Source organism: Triplophysa dalaica, chromosome 1 (genome assembly GCF_015846415.1).
Source record: "Triplophysa dalaica isolate WHDGS20190420 chromosome 1, ASM1584641v1, whole genome shotgun sequence".
NCBI classification, from domain to species: Eukaryota; Metazoa; Chordata; class Actinopteri; order Cypriniformes; family Nemacheilidae; genus Triplophysa; species Triplophysa dalaica.
Genome location: NC_079542.1, coordinates 11,373,129 through 11,394,744, shown reverse-complemented (window position 1 = coordinate 11,394,744; position 21,616 = coordinate 11,373,129). Strand labels below are relative to the sequence as shown.

At 37.0% G+C, this 21,616-nt stretch overlaps 1 protein-coding gene across 1 annotated transcript; it reads left to right on the top strand.

The window, feature by feature from the left end:
* Positions 1–2,138: 2,138 nt before the first annotated feature.
* si:ch211-288d18.1 (USP6 N-terminal-like protein) lies at positions 2,139–21,169 on the top strand. Its single transcript, XM_056755495.1, has 14 exons — positions 2,139–2,289; positions 8,781–8,854; positions 10,677–10,762; positions 10,912–10,951; positions 11,566–11,646; positions 11,816–11,923; positions 14,660–14,769; positions 15,278–15,326; positions 15,408–15,528; positions 15,662–15,756; positions 15,892–15,957; positions 17,337–17,436; positions 17,726–17,878; positions 18,818–21,169. Exons 2-14 carry the CDS (start codon positions 8,789–8,791, stop codon positions 19,618–19,620), a joined length of 1,878 nt encoding a protein of 625 aa, XP_056611473.1. The 5' UTR covers positions 2,139–2,289; positions 8,781–8,788; the 3' UTR covers positions 19,621–21,169.
* The last annotated feature ends 447 nt before the right edge of the window (positions 21,170–21,616 follow it).

Sequence of the window (21,616 nt, the reverse complement as noted above, 5' to 3'; positions counted from 1 at the left end):
CTGAAATCATACAGTATGCCCTTGCCCATAAATGGGTTTCAGCTCCGGAGGCTTCATACACAAATGTGCACAAGTGATAATATTTTATAAATAAAAATATACTATCGATAATAATTTGCTGTAAAATCCAGATTTACCAATACCCACCTAAAAAGCTCTGGCCAAATTACCAATCTTACAGTTACTGACAAACACCAAGCTGTTGTGGTAATTTAAGTGCCTTCTGAATCCATGGGGGTTTACAACAGGTGATTATTCCAAATTTGTAAATTGTGATCATTTGAAATTTGTATTTCCACTTTGAAGTCTTAAACGCACGGTACTGCGATTGCTGTTCTTTGTAATATTAATAGTCTATGACCACTTAAAGATGAGGGATTTATTAAAGATAAATGTTTTATCCCATTGGTTTAGTTTTGGGCAAATAGCAGCATACACAGCACAATGAGATTCACACATCACACAGCTAGTGTTTCTTTGAATAAAGAAAACTGAATAGGTTGAATAGGTTACCTCTAGCAATGAAGGATACACCTCATGTGTCCTCCAATGTCGCATTAGAAGGGTGTATTTTATGATTTGAGGGAGCCTCGATGACGTAGCAGGCTTCAAATAAGACCTCGGGAGGAAGCAAACTTCCGAATTGAGACACAGCTAATATCTCCCTTGAGATGACTTTGAGCTTTATAACTATGTGTTACGGAGGCCAGCTAAGAGCTGTGCAGTGTGTAAACCTCACTCACTGAACAGAGATGCTCTAGCGACAGACTGTAGAGACTGTGGTCTCCTCGTTAGAGTGCCTTTCTCCATCTGGGGCGATGCCAGTTCGTTTCCGTCTGTTTACATGAAAACGAAAATGGCAGCGTTTTCAAAAAGTTGCACTTCACTACACCGCATGTATCAAGTTAATTCCTTTCCAACAGAGCGATGAACCCAGAAAATTGTTATACTATTGTCAGGAAACAAGAGTTAAGCGAGTTTGTCAATTATTCGAAAACTAAAAAAACTACTGGTAGGCACTATTTAGGAAAATCATGCATGTACTTCCTAATCATCAATCTGAATCTCAAGACGAGAGAATAGCATTGTCTGCTTAAACACAGTTTGAAAGTTTGAAATTAATCCATCCATCCATCCATTTTCTACCGCTTTATCCGAACTACCTCGGGTCACGGGGAGCCTGCGCCTATCTCAGGAGTCATCGGGCATCAAGGCAGGATACACCCTGTGCCAACCCATCGCAGGGCACACACACTCACTCATTCACTCACGCACTCACGCACTCACACCCTACAGACAATTTTTCCAGAGATGCCAATCAACCTACCATGCATGTCTTTGGACCAGGGGAGGAAACCAGAGTACCCGGAGGAAACCCCCGAGGCACGGGGAGAACATGCAAACTCCACACACACAAGTCGGAGGCGGGAATCGAACCCCCAACTCTGGAGGTGTGAGGCGAACGTGCTAACCACTAAGCCACCGTGCCCCCCTGTTGAAATTAATCAAAATTAAAATTCACCACAAATCAAAACTTATCATCACAAAAATACAGATCGCTTTAATAAACTTGATCACTTTCATTTTCCGTGATCTCTGTATGAAAAGGCAATTAAATAAGCTGCGGTCGCATGACGTTTTTCCTTATTTTTTTGGTCAGTACTTCTACCTCGGGTTGTTTCGTCATGTGCAGTGTAAAAGCAGATATGTTTCAATTCTAGAAGATGTAAACGGGTCATCAAAAAATCAGATATAGTCACAAAAACAGAATTGAGCATCAAGAAAGCAGTGTAAAGGCGGCCTTAGAGACCTGTCTATAAAGGTTTGCATTTTCAGACCCCCAAAAATGCCGTTTCCAATTAAACGGACAGCCAAAACGCATGATTTATTTGCGTTTTCTGTTGAAAACGGTCTCGTGTAAACGGCATATTTTATCTTACTTTTATTTTTTTCTAAATAACTACATATAAATATATATCATATTTATAAAAACTATTAAAAATATTACAGCAAAACATATTAAGTTTCATATAAACATTCTCCAGCATAGAGAAGCCGCTGGTCACGTGATTCGCCAGTAATGCGATGCAAGCGGTCTTTACTGGCAGGTCACGTGACCGCAGGCTGCCAGGCTTGAACCTGATAGTCTGCCATAGCGCGCTCTGACGTGCTCACTTTGCGCTTTTCTGTCATATGCATCTATTTTATTCGTCCCAGGATCTGAGCAATTCGCTTCGCATTTTCTCCTGTTTTCAGCGTCGAAGGAATGAAGAGTCTTCTCAATAAACGGTAATATAAATATTTTCACTTGAACCCTTTGTGTTTATTTTCTGTCATGCCATCGTTCCTTCCTCCCTGCCTCCCGTTCACGGTTATCCTCCACTGATACATACATGCAATGCATGCAACGTTACCTTAATAGATGAAAGATTTTATGATTTACAACGGCACAATTGTCATTCGAAATAATGCACGTTGGGATTTTGCAGATGGATTCAGATATCTGAAACCCATTACATTTAGCCTCGTATTGTCAATTAGTTTTTTTGTGTATTCGAGCTTTTCTCTTTTATTTTGAGACTTGCGTGGGCTGCAATACGCTTCGCGTCCATAGTCTTCCATCCTACGACAACTCCTAATCGACAAAACGAGGATGGTGAAAAAACACACGGAAAAGCCCGTTTAGTTTTGTTCCTAAAGGTTAGGGATTGAAATTGCTCAATTGTTTACAAACACACCTCTGAAATGCATTCACTCTGTTCCAGGATGTGATCCATTCTTTTGTCTCTACATTTCTAACCTCTTTCTCTGCATGTGTGTCGAGCACAGACATGCAGAAATTGTGATTCTTTTGCCATTTCCAACACAGATGTTCAGTTGATGGAAATAGGCCAATGAGAGATCTGTGTGTATGTCATATGTAGCTGTAGCTTTTGAGGGGGGGGGGGGGTTTGTTGTGTTTCACAGCTGTTTAAGCTGTTTAAGCTTTCACCATCAGGTGAAAACATAGGTATTTTCTATTTCTATTTATACTATTAGCCTCCATTCACATTAAACTTACATTATATTTTATTTCATTTGTTTATTTCCTTACAGAATGCTATAAATCCGTTCATTTACATGTGAAATTATAGTTTTGATATTAGTTTTATCAATGTTTTAGGTTATATGCTTTTGTCATTTTATAATCTATTGGTTTATTTTTATGTTGCTATAAAATAATAATGAATTATTATTTTTGTTTTATTTTTGTTTATAATTATAATTTAAGTGCTTTTCAATTTTACCTTTAGTTAAGTTGTCCAATATTTTTTAGGTTTTCATTTGATGTAAATGAACAGGAACGTTTTAATTTTAGTAAACTGAAATAACCTTGTATTGTATTGCAGAATAGCATACATGAGAGGATCAGAAGGATGACTGTAAAAGTCTGATCTGAACTGTGTTCATCTCATGATTTCTGTGGATATGCACACCACCAGAACTGCGTTAGCTATGTTTAAGTCTGCTTTAGTACAAGAATGCAATCTGTTTTTAATTTGTGCTATGGTTTTCTCCCGAAACAGCCTGTTTACTGAAAACCTCCACTAGTACATAAACTGAATATTTCGCTTTGGAGCAGACAACCTTAGCCTTAGTTTTATAGAAGTGTACCAGCTGTTTGACACAAGTCTTTATTCCATATTAAGCCTTTTATCTGTCTTTTATCTTTATCTATTATTGTTCTCCGCATGGTCACTGCTTTATGTAGGTACTTGCTGCTTAGTAAAATCTACTAATACAGACATTTATCTAATGCACATTGCTCTGTTTTCAATTTTATTGTCCTTATTTTTAACATTTGAATTTGTGTTTTCCGTGTTTAATTTAGATGTACAGCAACAAAAGGGAAATGGCACAAGAAGCATAACTCAATATGTCACTGCATGTATGCTAACTGCTAGGCCATGATGCAGAGCTCTCTCAGGTCTTTTAGTTCACTAGAGTTATTACTGTATGAGTATCGGTCTTACACAACTGTGTTAACACTGAATCTGTTCTACATTGAATACACAGCGCTTTGTAGCTTCTACTGTTTACAGTTACAGTACAGAATGTACAGTAACAGTGTAAGGAGATGACGAGGTGGAGCCAATTTAGGAAATTTTCTTATTTTTTAATAAAGTGCTATTTCTATGAGCCTATTCACAAGGCACGTTTGCAATAAAAGAATTAAAATTACATGATTTAAATATGGGCGGTTAAACTAGAATACATGTGTTTAGTGAACAAGACACAGATTTTTGCAGTTCTGGGTACAATAGTGTGCAACTGTTTGGTGCATTGCATCTAAAAGTGTTAACAGATGTAATTTGCATGCTCCAGGTTTCAGAGGTTCATAGTTTTTTTGCACTTATATGTTGATGGCCAGCTTTTCTGTTTTCAGACCGTTTAAATAAAGAAATCTGTCCACTGACTACTAACTTACATGTTTGAGAACCACTAGCCATATGCTTGTGCTCACATAAAACAGCAGCGTAGTATTTATATAATTGAACAAACAGTTTGCCTCATTCATGACTGGCCTCCCAATGTCAACCACCCCCTTGTCTGCAGCGTGTGTGTGTTAGACTCTCAGGCAGGACAAGGCTCCCTCAGTGTGTTGAAGTCATTTACATCTGTGAGCTAGTACGAGGCAGTGACGGCCCACCCAGATAGTGATGCCAGTTGCCCTGGCTTGACCATCGACAAGTGTTTTGCCCCAACATGTTCTGTCCCTCCTCTAAATGTTTAGATTTTCCTTTTACGTCATTTGTTAACAAGGCAGACCTATATGATTATTTAATCCAATTCAAATGTGTACTCTCCTTAAACAAAAAACGTCATCATGTCCAGCCTCGGCTCTTTGTTTTGTCTATCCTAACATACCCTAACATAGAGGTATTTTTTTCCTCATAACCACACATATCCAGACACTGGCCAAAAAGTCTGATGTCACTGTTTTAAAAATTACTCTAGAGGGTTTCATCAGACGCACAGAGTTGTCCCGAAGTTAACTTCTGAACTGTTTGGTTATTATATAGCAATTTAGTTTATATTTATATATTTATAGTAATATTTTATTGTGTATTTACTGTATTAAATTAAAACTACTCAACAGTTATTTATTTTTGCAGAGGTCTACACAGTGGTTTGGGCCACATAAAGTTTGTTAATGTTATTTCCATTGAAACCGTCTATAAAAAACTAGTAACAATAACTGTTGGGCAGGAGAAATGTAATAATAAGAACGTGTGTATTGAAATTGAAAAACATTCTTTTGATGTTTTAAAAACACTTTTAATGGAGGTAGTGAGAATTTGTGGGAAGGTTTAAGTGGTACACAATTAGATATTCTGAAGGCAATTATGCGTTTTGCTTCAAACTGCACTTATGTTCGAAGTTTCACAATAGACGGGCAAATGTAAATCTACAGTATGACTCATTGCTTGGGGATTGCCGCAAGACCTTGAATGCCCCATTGCATACTGTATTGCTCTTAAAAAATGCCTGCTTCTTATTATGCATGCTTGCCAATGCCAACAAACACACCCCTCATTCAACCCATAAATAATTCAGATCTTCAGCCCACGTGTACTCATTTATGTTTACTGTCACATATGGTGTTGTGAATTTCTGTTCTTTTTCCAAAATATAACATGTATACATGAATTATAATGTTCACAGGCATTTCATTTGTTGTTTTGAAAAACCCTTAAATGACACTCTAGCTTTTATGATTTTTGTGTTCATTCATGCAGGCCAGTTGAAAGAGATTCTCTACATCAGGCTTGAAGTTCCACATACAGCTGGGAAGACATTTAGCAGACAGGCCTGTCATCCCATAGACCAGTGAGAGTTGATAACCGAGAGCCCAGCATAAGACTGTAGCTCTCTAGAGAATTGGGCTATTTATGGCACCTTGTGTAAGATGTTTGCCCACAGGTCAACATTTTCCTTCTGTTCTTGCCACATAAACAGTAGAAGATCAGCAGTCAGGCCTAAAATGGAAAGGCCAGATAACTAACAGAGACTTTTTTAGAAGAAGAACTCCGACACAAGCAGTCAAACTGTAGACCACACCCAATTATCACCTATTAAGAAAACAACACCTTGTCCAAATGTCGGTCATACTTGTTCTTCAGGAATATCTGAAACTAAAAGGTTTATTCAAAAGGATTTACAGAATTTAGGAAAATTTAACAAAATGTTTAAAGCGTGATCACATGGTAATTATAATCTTAATATTGATTAGATTTTTAATATTAAATAACAAAGCAATTTTAGAAATTGTGCAGACGTAATGTATCACTGTTTGTACTGCTAAACTGTGCAGACAGTGTCTGTAACATTGTTGCAACCTTTTGCCAAATTCGAAATCATACATGCAATTTATCCATCCCTCTAAATGTCAAAAAAAACCATAAAGAGGAAAAAAGTAAAAAAGACAGATTGTAAATCTTCTCTGGGGAGTAGTTTTGATGTTGCGTATACTCAGCTGATTGGTTTGTATAAAATGCTTGCTCATCATGGTCCTCAATCAGCCGTTCCTTCATCCTGTTGAAAGGGGGATGGTACCCATACACAGAGCAACACAAAACCACAGTTTTTCTTTTTCCTGTAGTTTCATCTGCCTAACAGGAGCCCATGCTAGAGAAGCTGATTGCTTCCACATGTCACCACAATGCATTTTGTGTAACATAAAGCTTTTTCCTTATTGTGCTCTAGTCTTGAGGAGAGAGGATATTTGTCCCTCCTATTGGGGGCTGTCATCCACCAAACAAATCCTCAAGAAAGCATCTGCTTTGGCCTTGTTTGCTTAACACCCCCAATTCTCTGCAGAAAGTGTAAATGATAATTTGGGTGTTACATGTATCGCACAAAAAATGCAGATGTTAGGTTTGATGTGTTAGTGAGATGAAACAAGATTATTCAGTATTTTACTCAAGTTTAATCTTACCAGTTTGTGTGGTGAACAAATCACAATTGCAGTGCATGTGTAAGATTGTTTGATATATTAATATATTAGGAGTCTTTAAAGGTGCTGGGTGTCATTTTGTGCAGGATCTATTGACAGACATTCAAGATAATGTACATAACGTCTAAAACACAATGTCTTCTGAGGTGTGCAAAGACCTTGTGTGTTATGTTTTTATCATCGTTAAATGAGATATTTTCAACAGTAGCCCTAAATAGACGAATTGCTCTACAGAGCACATTTTGTAAATACATTATTTCTTTCGGCAAAGAAGCGAAAAAACATGATGACATCTTGGTCCTGTGTCAGCCTTCTTATTGCTTTGAAAAGGCACCGCTAGATGCTGCTTACTTTCATACATGTTACCTTTAGGCCACAGCCACAATATGTTTTATACTGGGATATCTTTGATAAGATAATCGAATGACAAATAGTGTGGGCAAATAGACATTGTTCTGTGCTACTGCACTTTCAGAATGAGAATCGTGGTGACGTTTCTGTGATTTTATCAAAGATCATATAGTCCAATCCCTTTGAAGGGAGATGACATTACTGTTCTCTCCAGGAGAAAGGATTTCTTATCCCCTCTCTTATCCCCAAGGAAGGCATGGATTAAGGTGTCTGTCAGACAGATCCAGGATCATTTTGTCAGCTTGGTTTATCCGTGTAATTTTAGGATCAAACCAATACATCCAGATTTCATATCAGTCGGAAGGGGGCTCTTGTGTATGTGTTTAAAAAAGAATCCATGACACCCGGTTTAAATTTCACCCACTTACCCAAATCGTATTATGCGACAATCATATTATGTGACAACGTTTTTTGTTCAAATGCTACATTAGTGAGATTGCGGATCTGTTATATGTACTAGTGAACAACCAGTTCAAATTATAATGTCATTTGAACCATGGGTCTTTTTCAGACTATCACAAGAGTTATAGAAAATTAAGGGAAGTGAGAGAATTGTTTGAAAAGCAGGACTTTTCACAGACTCTGTGAAAACAAGGAGAGTATTGTAATATTAACACCTGTCACTACTAGTTGGCCACAGGGTAAATACATCAGGAAATGTCAACAGTAGTACTGTGCAAACATTAGAGATGAACTTGTTTTGTTACCTCAAAGACTTAAGCCAGAGAAATAAAGCATTGTACTCTTCCTGTCCTCGTTGGAGTGTTTTTAGTTTCACTGCTCTTAATTGGAGCTTAAAAGTCACATGACTATTGATTGTATGTTTGATGTGAGGCTGGAAATATTCCACATGATGTGTGGTGTGCCATGCAGTGCCGCTGTCCACAGTAGATGACTCTCAATTTCTATTTTTATGTGTGCAACAGATTCTGCAGACACACAGCTTTCTTTCAGACAGCTAAAGCCTGGCAGGAACACTCCTTCCACTCTTGTTCCCAGGGGGATAATGTTTCAGAGAAACTCAGAGCCTTTATGTGACCGACAGGATCTTCAAATCAATAAGAGAGCTCAAGTTACTCTGTGTCAAGAGACCTGATTTAGAGCAAACTCCCCAGCTCTAATATGATGAATATCTTGCACTCAATGCACCTTGGGCAGATCTCCCTTTGGTTTTACTTGTTTTGTTTTCTGAGTCTTTTTCAATGGATTAAGTGACAAGCTTCCATAATTCACATCCATAATGTGAATAGGTATCAAAAAAGTGCTTTAATTTGTCGAATAACATTCGCTGGTATATGGAAAACATGGCACTGTGAATAAACAATAAAACTTGCTCCATATGAATTATTCTCTATGTGCTATATATTTGCAGATATTGACATGAAGAAGGACATAGAGGTGCTGATAGCAGAGGAACGCGCTGAGATCATATCTAAGTATAACAAGGTAAAATAGGTAACTTTCACTAAATTCTTTAACTCTTTCACTTTGTTTTATGTGGTAGTCCAGTAGTCAGAATAAATTTGGATCACCGGATCAGTGTTTGTGGAGCATTCAGAGCTGTGGTGATCAATCCGGACATAGCACAACATGTCTTTCCTTATCTCTGACAGACTAATTGAAAATTGGGGCAATACTGGGATCATAATCCTGTTACGGATCACTGCTCGCATTTCACTTTTCTCTACCATGGTGTAAAGAGAGTGCAGAAGAGCAGCAGCCACCCCCTCCCTCCTGTGAATCAATCCACACCAAATGGAAAAGCTTTTAAAGTCACCATGAAATCAAATAGGAAAATTCTAAGTGTTTTACACGATGTTGCAGTCATTATTATAAATTATCTATCCTTGCTATGGGTTGAACGACCTTAGATTTTTAGAGGACGACTTTTATGTGCTAAAAGTCACGTCGACCTCGACTAGTCAATGACATCTTTTATAAATATAATAAGAGCTAGGAAATGTTTTGCAACCAGATTTGATGGGTGTGGGAAGTAAGACACTCTTGTGTGCGTGCGGGCTGCAGGAGAATGGTGGGACTCCCTCAAAATAGCCTCTAAATATATATTATCTAAATACAAATAAACTGTTGTTCATCTATTGCACAAGAGCAACAACAACTTAACTAAAATAAACTATTTGAATGCGCTAAGTCGGTGGTAACGGGGCTATTCAGTATATTAGCCTTATGCAGTAAAAGCTTTATCGTAGCGACATACAAACGCAGCACCTCAGTGACACAGCAGCCAATATGAGAGACATTTTTATCTATTCTGGTTCTTTAATGTTTTATTAAATGGGGAACAAGTAAAAAATAGCCGATAATATTTAAAGATCTGCATGTAGAAGCTAGCGCACTGAAACGTAATGCCCGTTTCACACCACACATGTAATAGGGTGATCACCCACCCAACAAACCAAATGTGGGACAGATCCGTTTGTGTGGGACAATGTGGGACACTATTGAAATGTAGCGCGTAACTGAGATATAATAACGGAATGAAAACATTTTTATATAATTTTTTAGCTTATAACAAAAATGTGTTATTTAGTCCATTCCAATTACAACATAATTCAGGCATGGATAAAATGTTATGTAACATAAACAATTTTAATGGCGATTTCATTTAATTTCAATTTTGAGCACAGAACAGACGTGGAATAACTTTGAAGATTTTAGCAAAACGAGAAAACTAAAGAAATAAAGAACAAACAAATAATGAAAAAGACTCTTTTAAAAGGTATTATTTTAGCAGTCAACTTTTGCTTTCAACAGAATTATTTTTTAATAAATCTTTTCTAAAAAAATATTTTTTTTGAAGTTTGAAGAACAAGAAGAATTTTGATTCCCAGAGAAAAAGCATGCAAATAAAATGTGTCTTGAATGATCAAATTGTCAGTGAGACACAGGCCATTAATGTAAAAAGTTATATGTGAACATACAAATGGGTCTAAACCGCAACGTCCCATCACGCTACTAATCTTGTCAAAGACCTCCGCAGAGAATCAATAACTGTAGTTTTAATTTAATTAATTAAATTACTATACAATAAAATATAATATGAATTAATATGAAAAATAAATAAGTAAGTTGTAATATTACTAGCCAGACGGATAACCAAACACAGATCGGAAGTTAACTTCGGCCAGGCGCGTGCTTTCATTTAAAATAAATGAAGAATTGATGATTAACTGTTGAATCTTTAAGTTTCTTGAAATGCATAAAATTACGCTTGACTGATATGTAAATGTTTGCTTGCGTGTGTCAGGGTCGAGAGGCAGGTGTTCAGATCGATCCTTGGGAAGATGCAGACTACAGCGTATATCGAGTCACAGATCGCTTTGGATTTCTTCAGTAAGTACTGTCTTAATAAACATATCATGTTGCAATGTAATATCAATCAACATAATAATTAGCATGTTGGGTAACCTGAAGCAAAACCAACAACTGTGTTATGCAATCTGAATTGAGGAGCGTGACTGCAAATTTTGTTTTTCTCACAGTGAAGAGGAACTGCCCGCACCAAGTGTACTTGAAGAGAAGGTAATGTGAAGTACCACACTCTACACAAAAGACTAAACTGTACAGTTGGTGTGTACACATTGTTTTTACATGAATACTTAAAAAAATTGTGGTGAGGATTGAACACATACTGTTAACATACGATAGCTTAGTGAATAAGAAAAGGAGCAGTTGGTTAACTGACATTTTTGTAAGAGATATTATTCCGACCTTCAGATACTCTATGCTGCTTGTATACAAGAGTGTATGGCAAAAACAGCTGGGCTGTCTGGTGATGTGTTCTCGTGTGGCACATTCACAGCATGGAGGTGGCTGATGCATTTGCCAGCTGACATTTTGCACAGTCGTGTTGTGGCACATAAAGGTGAAAGACTAGAGGTGGAAAGAGTAAAAACTTTCTAACCTATGTAAATAGAGGGATGGTTGTCCTCCATCACATCCCAAAGTACAACTTTCTCAAATGAGGAATGAAGCATTACTTCCTCAGACAAAAACACAGGGCAGTATTTGTCATGTAGCGGATATTTATATTTGCCATCAGAGTTTGACGCGTTGAGAATTCTAGGCATGTTGATATGTATGCCACTGAAGCCATTCTTCTGTTTACATTTTGTTTTTATTTACTGCATTTGCAGCAAAAACAGGTGGAGATTGAGAGGGTGCAGAAATGGGTGAAGATGTTGAAGAACTGGAGCAAGTACAGAAACAGTGACCGGGTTAGCTTTCAACCACTTGCTTCAAACACATTGAGCAAAACTGTTATGTAATGACTTGTGTAATGCGGCCCTGAAATCAGTTTCTGTATCTGATTTTGATTAGAAGGCTCCAAGGAGACTCACACTGGAGTTTAAAACACACACACTCACTCTCTGTTTCTTTGTGCAGATGATTAAAAGGGTGTGTAAAGGCATTCCACTACAGCTCAGAGGACAGGCCTGGGCCCTGCTCTTAGATGTAGAGAAAGTCAAGAACGACAATGAAGGAAAGTATGAGGTACGTCAATGAAAACATTCATGCATGAAAGCTCATCCCATTTAGATGGAAACCTATGGACACCGTGTTGTCATGACTACAGTCGTGACTCGGCTGGCCAGAAGCCGGTTGTTTAGTGAGAGTGGGATTACTTCTGTTTTGGTAAAGCTATTTCAGAGGGATTAGAGTGTGATCTGAAAACAGACAGATGGCTGATACAAATCATACCAAGAGATCGAGCAGAAAACCTGACAAGCAAAACTAACCTTTAGATCCATTGAGGATTTACAGCAAGCAGGAAGTATTTTTAGTGTGACCCTTGCTGCGATTGCTTTGAACCTGGGTCCAGTGTCAAATATTAAAAAATATTGTTTAGACTATTATTGGATAATATTGTTTGCAAGTGTTTTACATTTTAAATGAAGAGGTTTAAATGAGGCAGGTAAAATGAATGCAGAGGCAACATAAGACTGCATCAGAGCCACTTTTGGCTGTTGTCAATCAGACTGTAAACTAAATATAGTTATTGTTAAATTTTCTAAGGGGATTTTGTGATTATCAAAGTCATAAAGCTGTTAACACTGTCTTAAAGCTGTCTTTTAGTTATTAACACATTGTTTGTGTTATGCTTTTTAACACGTGTCATTTTACCACATTAAAGGGCTTTTCACACTGCACTTAACACCGGGTTATCTTCATTCTAAACCGTGCTTTTATCTCCGGGTAAACGAACGTTTCACACTTGCAATGTTGAAGCAGGGTTATCCCCGCTTTTGCAGGGTTAACCCAGCATTTCAGAGCCAACATGTGCTGTGTGAAATGAAGTGGGGGTAAATTGATACGACCAGACGCTTAGCACGTACACCCAATCAAAAAATGAGTACCGCTTACCTCATTTCACAATCTGTGCACAGTTACAGAAACTCCTTGCGCTGGCTAAACAATCCTAAGCTTTTTATTTATTTGAGAAAGTAACGTTGCCTATGGCTTAAAAGAGGCCAAAAGGATTTGCTATGCATCATTTTTCCCCCGGATGCGGAACAAAAAGGTATTCGGTTATTTAAAGGGACCACGCACTATTTTTATTCAGTCAGTTTGACGCATTAGTATTTATCCAATCATGAATCTTGAAATATCAATCTATCATCATGAAATATGCAAATAAGAATGTTAACCCACAGTTTGGTGATGTGCAGTGTGAAACATCATGTTATAAATACCCAGGGTTATCTCTTAACCTCTGGTAAATTATAATCAATGTGAAATGTGAAACAGATAACCAAGTATTTTGTTTACCTGGGGTGAAGAATTACCCGGGGTTAACGATTTCAAGTGTGAAAAGTCCTTATGTCATTTTGTGTTGATTTTGTGTTAAAGAAACAATACAGGATTTTTAGGAGGATCTATTGACAGAAATGCAATATTATAATCAAAACTATTTCTTCAGAGGTGTATAAAGACCTTACATAATGAACCGCTATGTTTCTAATACCTTAGAATTAGCTGTTTATATCTAAATACAGAGCGAGCCTACATACATTGAATTTGCCGCCATGTTTTGTAAAGCAGCCATAAACTGACAAGCAACTCTACAACTCGCGTTTCCTCTTCCTCTTCCCTGCGGTATAGTGGTGAAACGGATCGCAGATGATCCGTGATCCTTAGGGATCGTACTCTATGGTTCGGAACGCATGTGACCCGCGGATTAAATGTAAGTTTATTCATCATTGAGTAAGAGAGTAAAACGCGCTTTCTTTACAGTTTTACCGTCAAAACGCTCTCTCTCTTAAGTATCTGGACGAGTACAATATTAAAGCGGTTCTAGATAAACAATAACGCTCAAAAATGCTCCGTCACACAGCTAAAACTAGAACAAAAACAACAACATATCTTGGTTCTAACAAACAGAAAAACCAACCAGAAAAACTCACGTACTTATCCGAATCAAAGCAACCTCCTCGGGGGTGTTTTTAACACAATCTGTCTCTCCAACAACTCTCTGCTGGAGAGATCTCCATAGATATCTATGAGTATTTCTGCTAAAAGCCTTAGTACCGTGGGTCCTAACGCATCTCTGCTGGAAAGTCTTTATAATATTAACACAGGTCCTAACTCCTACCTGACTTTTATCCTTCTTTTTATCCTTCAAATCCTAAGACCTTTTATTTTATGTAATAAATAAGACGTCGCTCTTTCTATAGTCTTTCTATTGACCACATGATCTTTTCCCTTTGTCAACCTGAGAAGGACATCTTTTTGTAATATGGTGGCCACCGTCGTGTTTGGACTAAGCGATTCGTTGCAAATCTAAAATATAACACTAGTGGCCGCTGTAAATCAAAAACTTTTTTATTAATTAATAAATAAAAGGGACAGCAAAAGTTGAGTTAAAAGTAACGTGGAAAAACACCTCAAAATCGAGTGATTTTTTTTTTTTTTACAGTTTGCATTGCTAGCACCAGTACAAGAAGAAAACATGTTGAACACACATAAAATAAATGAAGATATAATAATAAAATGGAGAAAGTGAAGCAATCAAATACATACACATATAAATAGTGTACAGGTGTACATACAGATATTACAATAATACAGATAATACAGTACAGCTCTCATGGTATTATAGAGAACAGTACTTGTGGAAAACATGGTTAAAGATGTTCAACATCTAATTTCGCTGTACACTGTGATATAACGAAATGTCTCTTTAGTCATTTTAATGATTTGTTTTGATGTATCGGTTTATTTGATTGACAGAAAATGAAGCAGCAAGCACAGCTGTACTCTCCAGAAATCAAACAGATTGACCTTGACATAAACAGGACCTTTCGAAACCACATCATGTTTATGGATAGATTCGGTGTGAAGTAGGTAACCCATACACACACTAAATGTAAAAATGTAAAAAAAAACTAAAATATAATTATTACAAACATAAATACTTTTTTGACTTCATTTTAATGTAAATGATGATTAATACATAAAGAGTGAAACCTAAATTGTACATACTATAGAGCCAAAGTGCAGCATCTCTTTTTCTATTGGTGCTGCAGATGTTGTCTAGAGCTGTTCTTTTCTGTAAAAAAAGTCATCCCACAGCAGGCCAAAATGGGAGTGATGTCATGAGGATTTGATAGATTGCAGGCCTTAGAGAGCCAAGTGGAAAGTCTTGCTCTTCTGAAGGGTGTCATTAATACTGAAGGGAGGGGCTCAACTGTAATTTATAGACATAAGTTGTAGATCTTTATGGAAAATTATGATGTTTTGTTTAAATTTTGTGGTGTGGCATATAGTAAATACTGCAAGATTGGCGTTTTCGGATAGTTTACCACTGCGGTCTGAGCAAGATATGTTCTTGTGTTGTTCTCTCTACAGGCAACAGTCTTTGTTCCATGTGCTCTCTGCATACTCGGTGTACAACACAGTAAGAATCAACTCAGACCCACGCTCAAATCCACAAAGAGTTGCTTGCATAATAGCTGAGTGAGTCTGTTCTTGTCCACAGGAAGTTGGTTACTGTCAGGGCATGAGTCAGATTGCTGCCATTCTTTTAATGTTCATGAACGAGGAGGATGCATTCTGGGCTCTGTCACAACTGTTAACCAATCAGAAACATGCTATGCATGGTGAGTCTCATTTTGTTTCTCTTGGAAAACTGTTTTTAATGTTGCTATGTATGCACAACATATTTATAACTGTTTAAGAATTGCACTGGAAAATATAGGCAGTTTTATACTTTCACATTTCAAAAATTTTCAGGATTCTACATCCCTGGATTTCCCAAACTTCATCGGTTTCAGAACCACCATGATCAGATACTCTCCAAACTTTTGCCCAAACTGAAGAAGCATTTGGTAAATTGATTCTGGCAGATGCAAAACAGCAAAGAATAAATTAATCATAAATTATGTATATTAGTCTATATCTCATTTCTCATTTCTTTTCTTATCCCTCCCTGCATTTTATGTCTTCCTGTTGAACTCCTTTAGGATAAGGAGCAGATGTTTAGTGGGATTTATAGCACCAAATGGTTTCTCCAGTGTTTCATTGACAGGGTAAGTGTTTACACTTAGCATAATTTCAACATTTATGTTTAATTTATGCTGTAAACATTCTTACCACAAACTCAAATATACATTATGTAAGCAGCGATTACAAGGTAGCTTGGAATGCGTGTGAGATTGCATGCTAAACCTATACCTCAAAATTCAAGAGCTGGATGAAGGGCTAGGAGAGTTGCATTTGAAAGTAACTGGTGAGTGGTCTGATAATAGTTGTGATTGTTTTACCATTGAAGTGCACAGATGGAAACCCTTCTTTATCTGAACAAGTGGAGCTTAATGATGCTAAAAATTGCTGGCAGGCAGAGCATAGATCTGCTCAGACTTGTCAGTGTTCATCTTTAGAGTTGATAAGTGGACATTCTGGTTTACACAGGCAGATGTGAGATGTGATTGGATTATATCAATTTCTAATTTTAATATAAGACATTTGACTTGTTTCTCAGAGAATTGTTGGTTTAGTTCAATACATTGTTACTGTATAAATGTGGAAACGAGTGGAAAATGTGAGACCCCCCCCAAGAAATCAATAAGTGGCATCGATTTAATTTATCTGTTCAATAAGTAGTATTTGAACCGATTGAATGAAGCAGACTATTCCGGAAGAATTTCGGTACCATAGATTTAAGGAAGAACATGTCTGTGGTTACACAAGGAAACGCTTTTGATAGAAAGACTGTGTCTGAGACCTGATTAATGGGGGTGAAACTGGTTGTTATGGTTAATGTTTGGCTGAATCCATCATGTTCCAGAGCTTTGGCCATGAAAAGGGGGAAAGAAATTCATAGTTTCTAGCATTGAAAAGGTCCAGGTTTTTGAGTAACTGTATTTATTATCCAAAACACTTCATTAAATGCAGTACATGCCTGTGATATATTTGACACAGCCTCATTAAAAATGCCCAATGAGCAGCAACAACACAATTATCTAAATCAAGATAGTGAAGACTGAGGTTGGTGCTTGGCTGCTTGGGGACAGGAGCAGAATGTCATTTACAAGGGTGTTTCAGTGTTTGCCCTGTACATACACACAATCCTGTGGGTTTGGCTCTGAAAGAAAAAGAGCATCCAATGTTAGCATTGCAGAATTGTATCCAGCCTAGGAAAAGTTGTGCTTGAGCACTATGAGGACGCTGACTGAGCGAGATTGAGTCTAGACTATCTGGGGCCCCAATTTAAAGCTGGATTTCTCTTCTTATGTATAATATCTCACAGATTTATTTACATTTCTTCATTTGCTAGGTGTTTTTTTAAAGCGTCAGAACAGTGCATTAAATTTATACATTAATCAGTTTATATGTGGCTGTTCATCTACAGGAACGTTTTGTTCATTATGTACTTCCTGACTACTTCATGAAATATCATCTTTTACAGACTCCATTCACTCTGACCTTACGGCTATGGGACATCTTCATCCTAGAGGGTGAAAAAGTTCTGACTGCCATGGCTTACACTATCCTTCAACTCCACAAAAGTTAGTTAGTCATTTGTTTCTTTATTATTATCTAAACTATTTATTCCAAAGACCAGCAGTGAGAAACTATTCAAATAACACTGTTTGCCTCACATTCCCAATAACAATGTTGTCACTAAATCTCTTTTGACATGAGTTCATGACCCCCTGCTTATATTAAAAGCCTTAAAAATACTTACTTTCATAATTCGCTCTGTTTTCACATAAAGGAAACCTTCACATCATTGGAGATGATTAACTTAAGTGTTCTTCAGTGTCAAAATCACTTACTGTAGTTACTTGTGTCCAGAACGTTTAGTTAAGATGTCTCTGGAGGACCTGAGAGAGTTCCTGCAGGAGGAGATAGGAGAGTCCATCTACCTCAATGATGACCTTGTCATAGAGCATCTTAAGGTCTCCATGTCTGAACTTCGCAAAATGAAGTTAGACCTCCCACCACCAGGTTCACCAATTTTTCTTATAAATCAATATCTGACTGCTTGAAGATGTATGCTTCTATCATTTGTATGATTTTGTCACTGTTTACATAATTAGCTGTGACAGCTGTAGAATCATCCATATTTTTACAGTTTTTAGTAAAGCTTTTATTGTGTTATATTAATATTGTTGTGTTATTCGTGTTATGTTATTCAATAATAATTTTTAGAAATTTCAGTTTTGTTTAAAGATTTTGATGGAATCTGAGAGTCTGATGGAAAACCAATAGAGAATCAGTGTGTTGGGTTCACATTATATACACATTTTTGATAACACTTTACAATGAACAATAATTTTCAGCATTTTGTAATGCTTGTTTGTTAATACAATTTTTTTTTTAATGTTAGTTCATGGAGCATAAGGTATTGTTAAAGGAGCACAAAAAAAAACAATTCTGTCATCATTTACTCACCCTCCAGTTGTTCCAAATCTGTATAAATGTCTTCGTTCTAATGAACACAGAGAAAGATATCTGAAAGAATTCTTGTTACCAAACAGTTCTTGGCTGTGGTTGACAACCATAGTAGAAAAAATTACAATGGTAGTCAAAAGCGCCCCAGAACTGTTTGCTTTTCTACATTTTTCAAAATATCTTCCTTTGTGTATAACAGAACAAAGATTTATAATGTATTTTCTTCCATCTATCGAGTCAGTTTATTCAGATCTTGAGGGTGAGTAAATAAAGCCAGAATTTGTATTTTTAGCTGAACTTTTCCTCTAGCAGTTTTAACTTTGGATTTCAAAAATGTATGAGAAAATACTAAAAATTTACTTTAAATAAGATCAATAAATGCTGTAGATGAATGCATTAACCAATGTTAACAAAGAAAACCTTTTTGTAAACTGTTACATGTCACAGAGTTTTCTAAAATATTCCTGTTGTGAACGTTTTCTGTTTTCACAGCTAAGCCTGATGAGTTTCCACGGAAGCCTCTAGGTCTAGAGATGCCTGTGGTTCTGACTCCATTAAAACAATCCAAACCAAGCCCCTCTGAGGATACACCCAACAAAGCCCAACTCGGCAAACGCCCCCCAACCTCTCTGCACATTTCTCTTGAGCAGGAGTCTATAATACTAGACGACAGCCCTCCACAGGACAAAAAGACCTTTAAAGATGAAGGAACAGGCAGTATGTCACCCCTCCCCTCACCTGACCCTGTACTAGTGCATAGGCCGATTCCGCTCACGCCTGATGGAATGATAGGAGCTCCCGAAGACGGTGGGGAATGGCCCCCTCCATATGAACCTCCCAAAAGCACTATCCCAGAGCTCAGTGATCTGCAACCTGAGCTGTGTGACACTACTTCACCTCCAAATCTAGATGATAAATTGCTATCCAGAACATCACCTGCAGCAGAGCCTTTACAAAAATCTCTGACATTTGAGCAGGACGGTGAGAAGACAGCAGTGGGCAGTGTGGCGGGTCATTTACCCTCAAACAATTTACAGATTTCCGTGGCTCACGAATCTCGTCGGGCTTCCAGTATTTCCGATAATGAAAATCTAAACGAGGGACTTGAGAGAGATAATGAACATCAGAATTTGGACTCATTGTCTGAGAGATTCTCCATTTCACACAAGACCTCCCCAATAGCCTGTGATCAGTCTCAGTTACCTGCCAGAGGAATCCCCACAGTTCACTCTGACCCTTTGATGCAAAACGCTTCCCATACCTGCCAACATCTGCCTAAGTCGGAGACCTTTTAGGCTGCCAGCCATCTTCTGCTCTAGTGCTTTTCTAGTGTTTTGTTAGAAAGCTTAAAGTATTGCAAGCTAATTAAAAAAATGTAAAAAGTTCCAAATGTAACATTTAAGCAGCATAGGTTTGCTCTAGTAAATTGCATTTAGTTTGTAATGCAAAACAAACATCACGGCTGGTTGAGATTAATTTGTGGAGTATAAATTGTTCCGCATGCATCTGTTAATACTTCGACACACTGCCAGTATAAGACTTAATAATAAAAGTGAGCTGGCTCACTGAAGAACTATACAGAAGAGTATAGGCTATGTTATTAATATAATAAACAGCTTATCTACTTCTGTACAGAACATACATAAAAATATGTTCTGAATCACAATCGGCAATGACACATTTTCACTGCAGCAAACATGCTAAATCCTCCATTAGCTAATATGTTAAGGCTTGGCGGTGTAACATATATGTATTTGTTAAATAAAAACAATCCATGTTAATTAGAACAGCAGCTTTTCAGTGACAAGGGAGTTATATATTTGTATTCTGGTCATGTTTATGGCTTAAGCAAACAGTCAATTTATTCTGTTGAAAAACCCCATCAATGCTAAATAGTATAATGGAATGTGCATTACATGCACCAAAGTAAAGCCTCAAGCCTTTGATATGTCAAAATTTCTGAAAGACAGCTCCAGTGTCTGGCAATAGAAACCGTGGCCTTGAGGAAGACTGAACGGTATGTTTTTTTTGGTTATAGCGAACTACAGCTACATTTGGTAATTGTACTTGTTTTTCCTTATTTTGTGAACATTTTGTACATTTAGCTTTAAGAATATTGTATTTTAATGCTTATAGGATTTTATGTATTTGTAATTTAAATGGTGTAATATCTGATTTTCCGTCTGGTGGATGCAACTATTGTAGGCCTACTTTTCTTCATGATAAACTGGTTGCAGGAGACTGTACCATGGTGTAGTAACCTCTTCAGTTTTACAGTTTGGTTGAACCATTTTAACAGATTAAGGCTTTGACATGACAAATGTAATTTTGGTTTGGCCATCGACATGTATAGGTAAGAAAAGTGCAAAACTATAGTTTAAATATTTACTTTGAAAATAGCAATCCATGGTTTACAGTGAAAATTGTTTGATACATTTAAAGTATTGAAAAATAACAGTATTTTTACCTTCAGTCATTTAAAAAACTGTTACTGTAAAACATTTTTGAGGCATTTTAATGGCATGTGGATTTTAAAGTAGTGAAAAATTGTAGGAATTCTTCTCAAATGAGCACTGTATTGTTACCAGTACTATTATACACAATGGCCTGTGTCAGATGATATTGACTATGTTAAATGCATTTATTATGTTTTTAAAATTGAAAATGTTTTCAGTGCATTGAGTCATAGATATTTCAGTGTGCATTCTTTATTAAGGAGTTTTGAGAGCTCCAACCAAAATCCTTTGGTTTTATTCGAGATGTTATTTACAAGATGTAAATACGTTTACTTTGTTATTATATGTTTGATTTAAATTTTCAGAAATAGACGTTTTGTAATCTTAATTTGGCTGTGTACATTTCTTCAAACGCAACCTTACAGCAGGACCGCATATGTCGATACTCTGTTTGAACACAAGAGGGCTCTGTAAACATACTTTACAAAACAATAACATCTTCACAGATTCTGATTTCATGCCAGATTTGAGTTTGTATTCACAGCCACAGCAAAATACCATTATAATATGTCTACAGATGTTTTTATATTGTAATAGCGATGCAATTAAAATGTATAGATTAAACAAGACAGTACAGCAACAAGCAGTTTAGATTTCTATCTCGGTAAGGACACAATGAAGATTTAGATTCAGATTAATAAGGTTTTTAATACAGGCGTCATTAGACCTTTACGAGATCTGCATGTCTCTTTCCTGCTCTCTAAGGACATTGACAGCATGCCGTGACATGGGTTGATTTGATTGATGCCACGCCTTGGCAGATTGTGACTGCCAT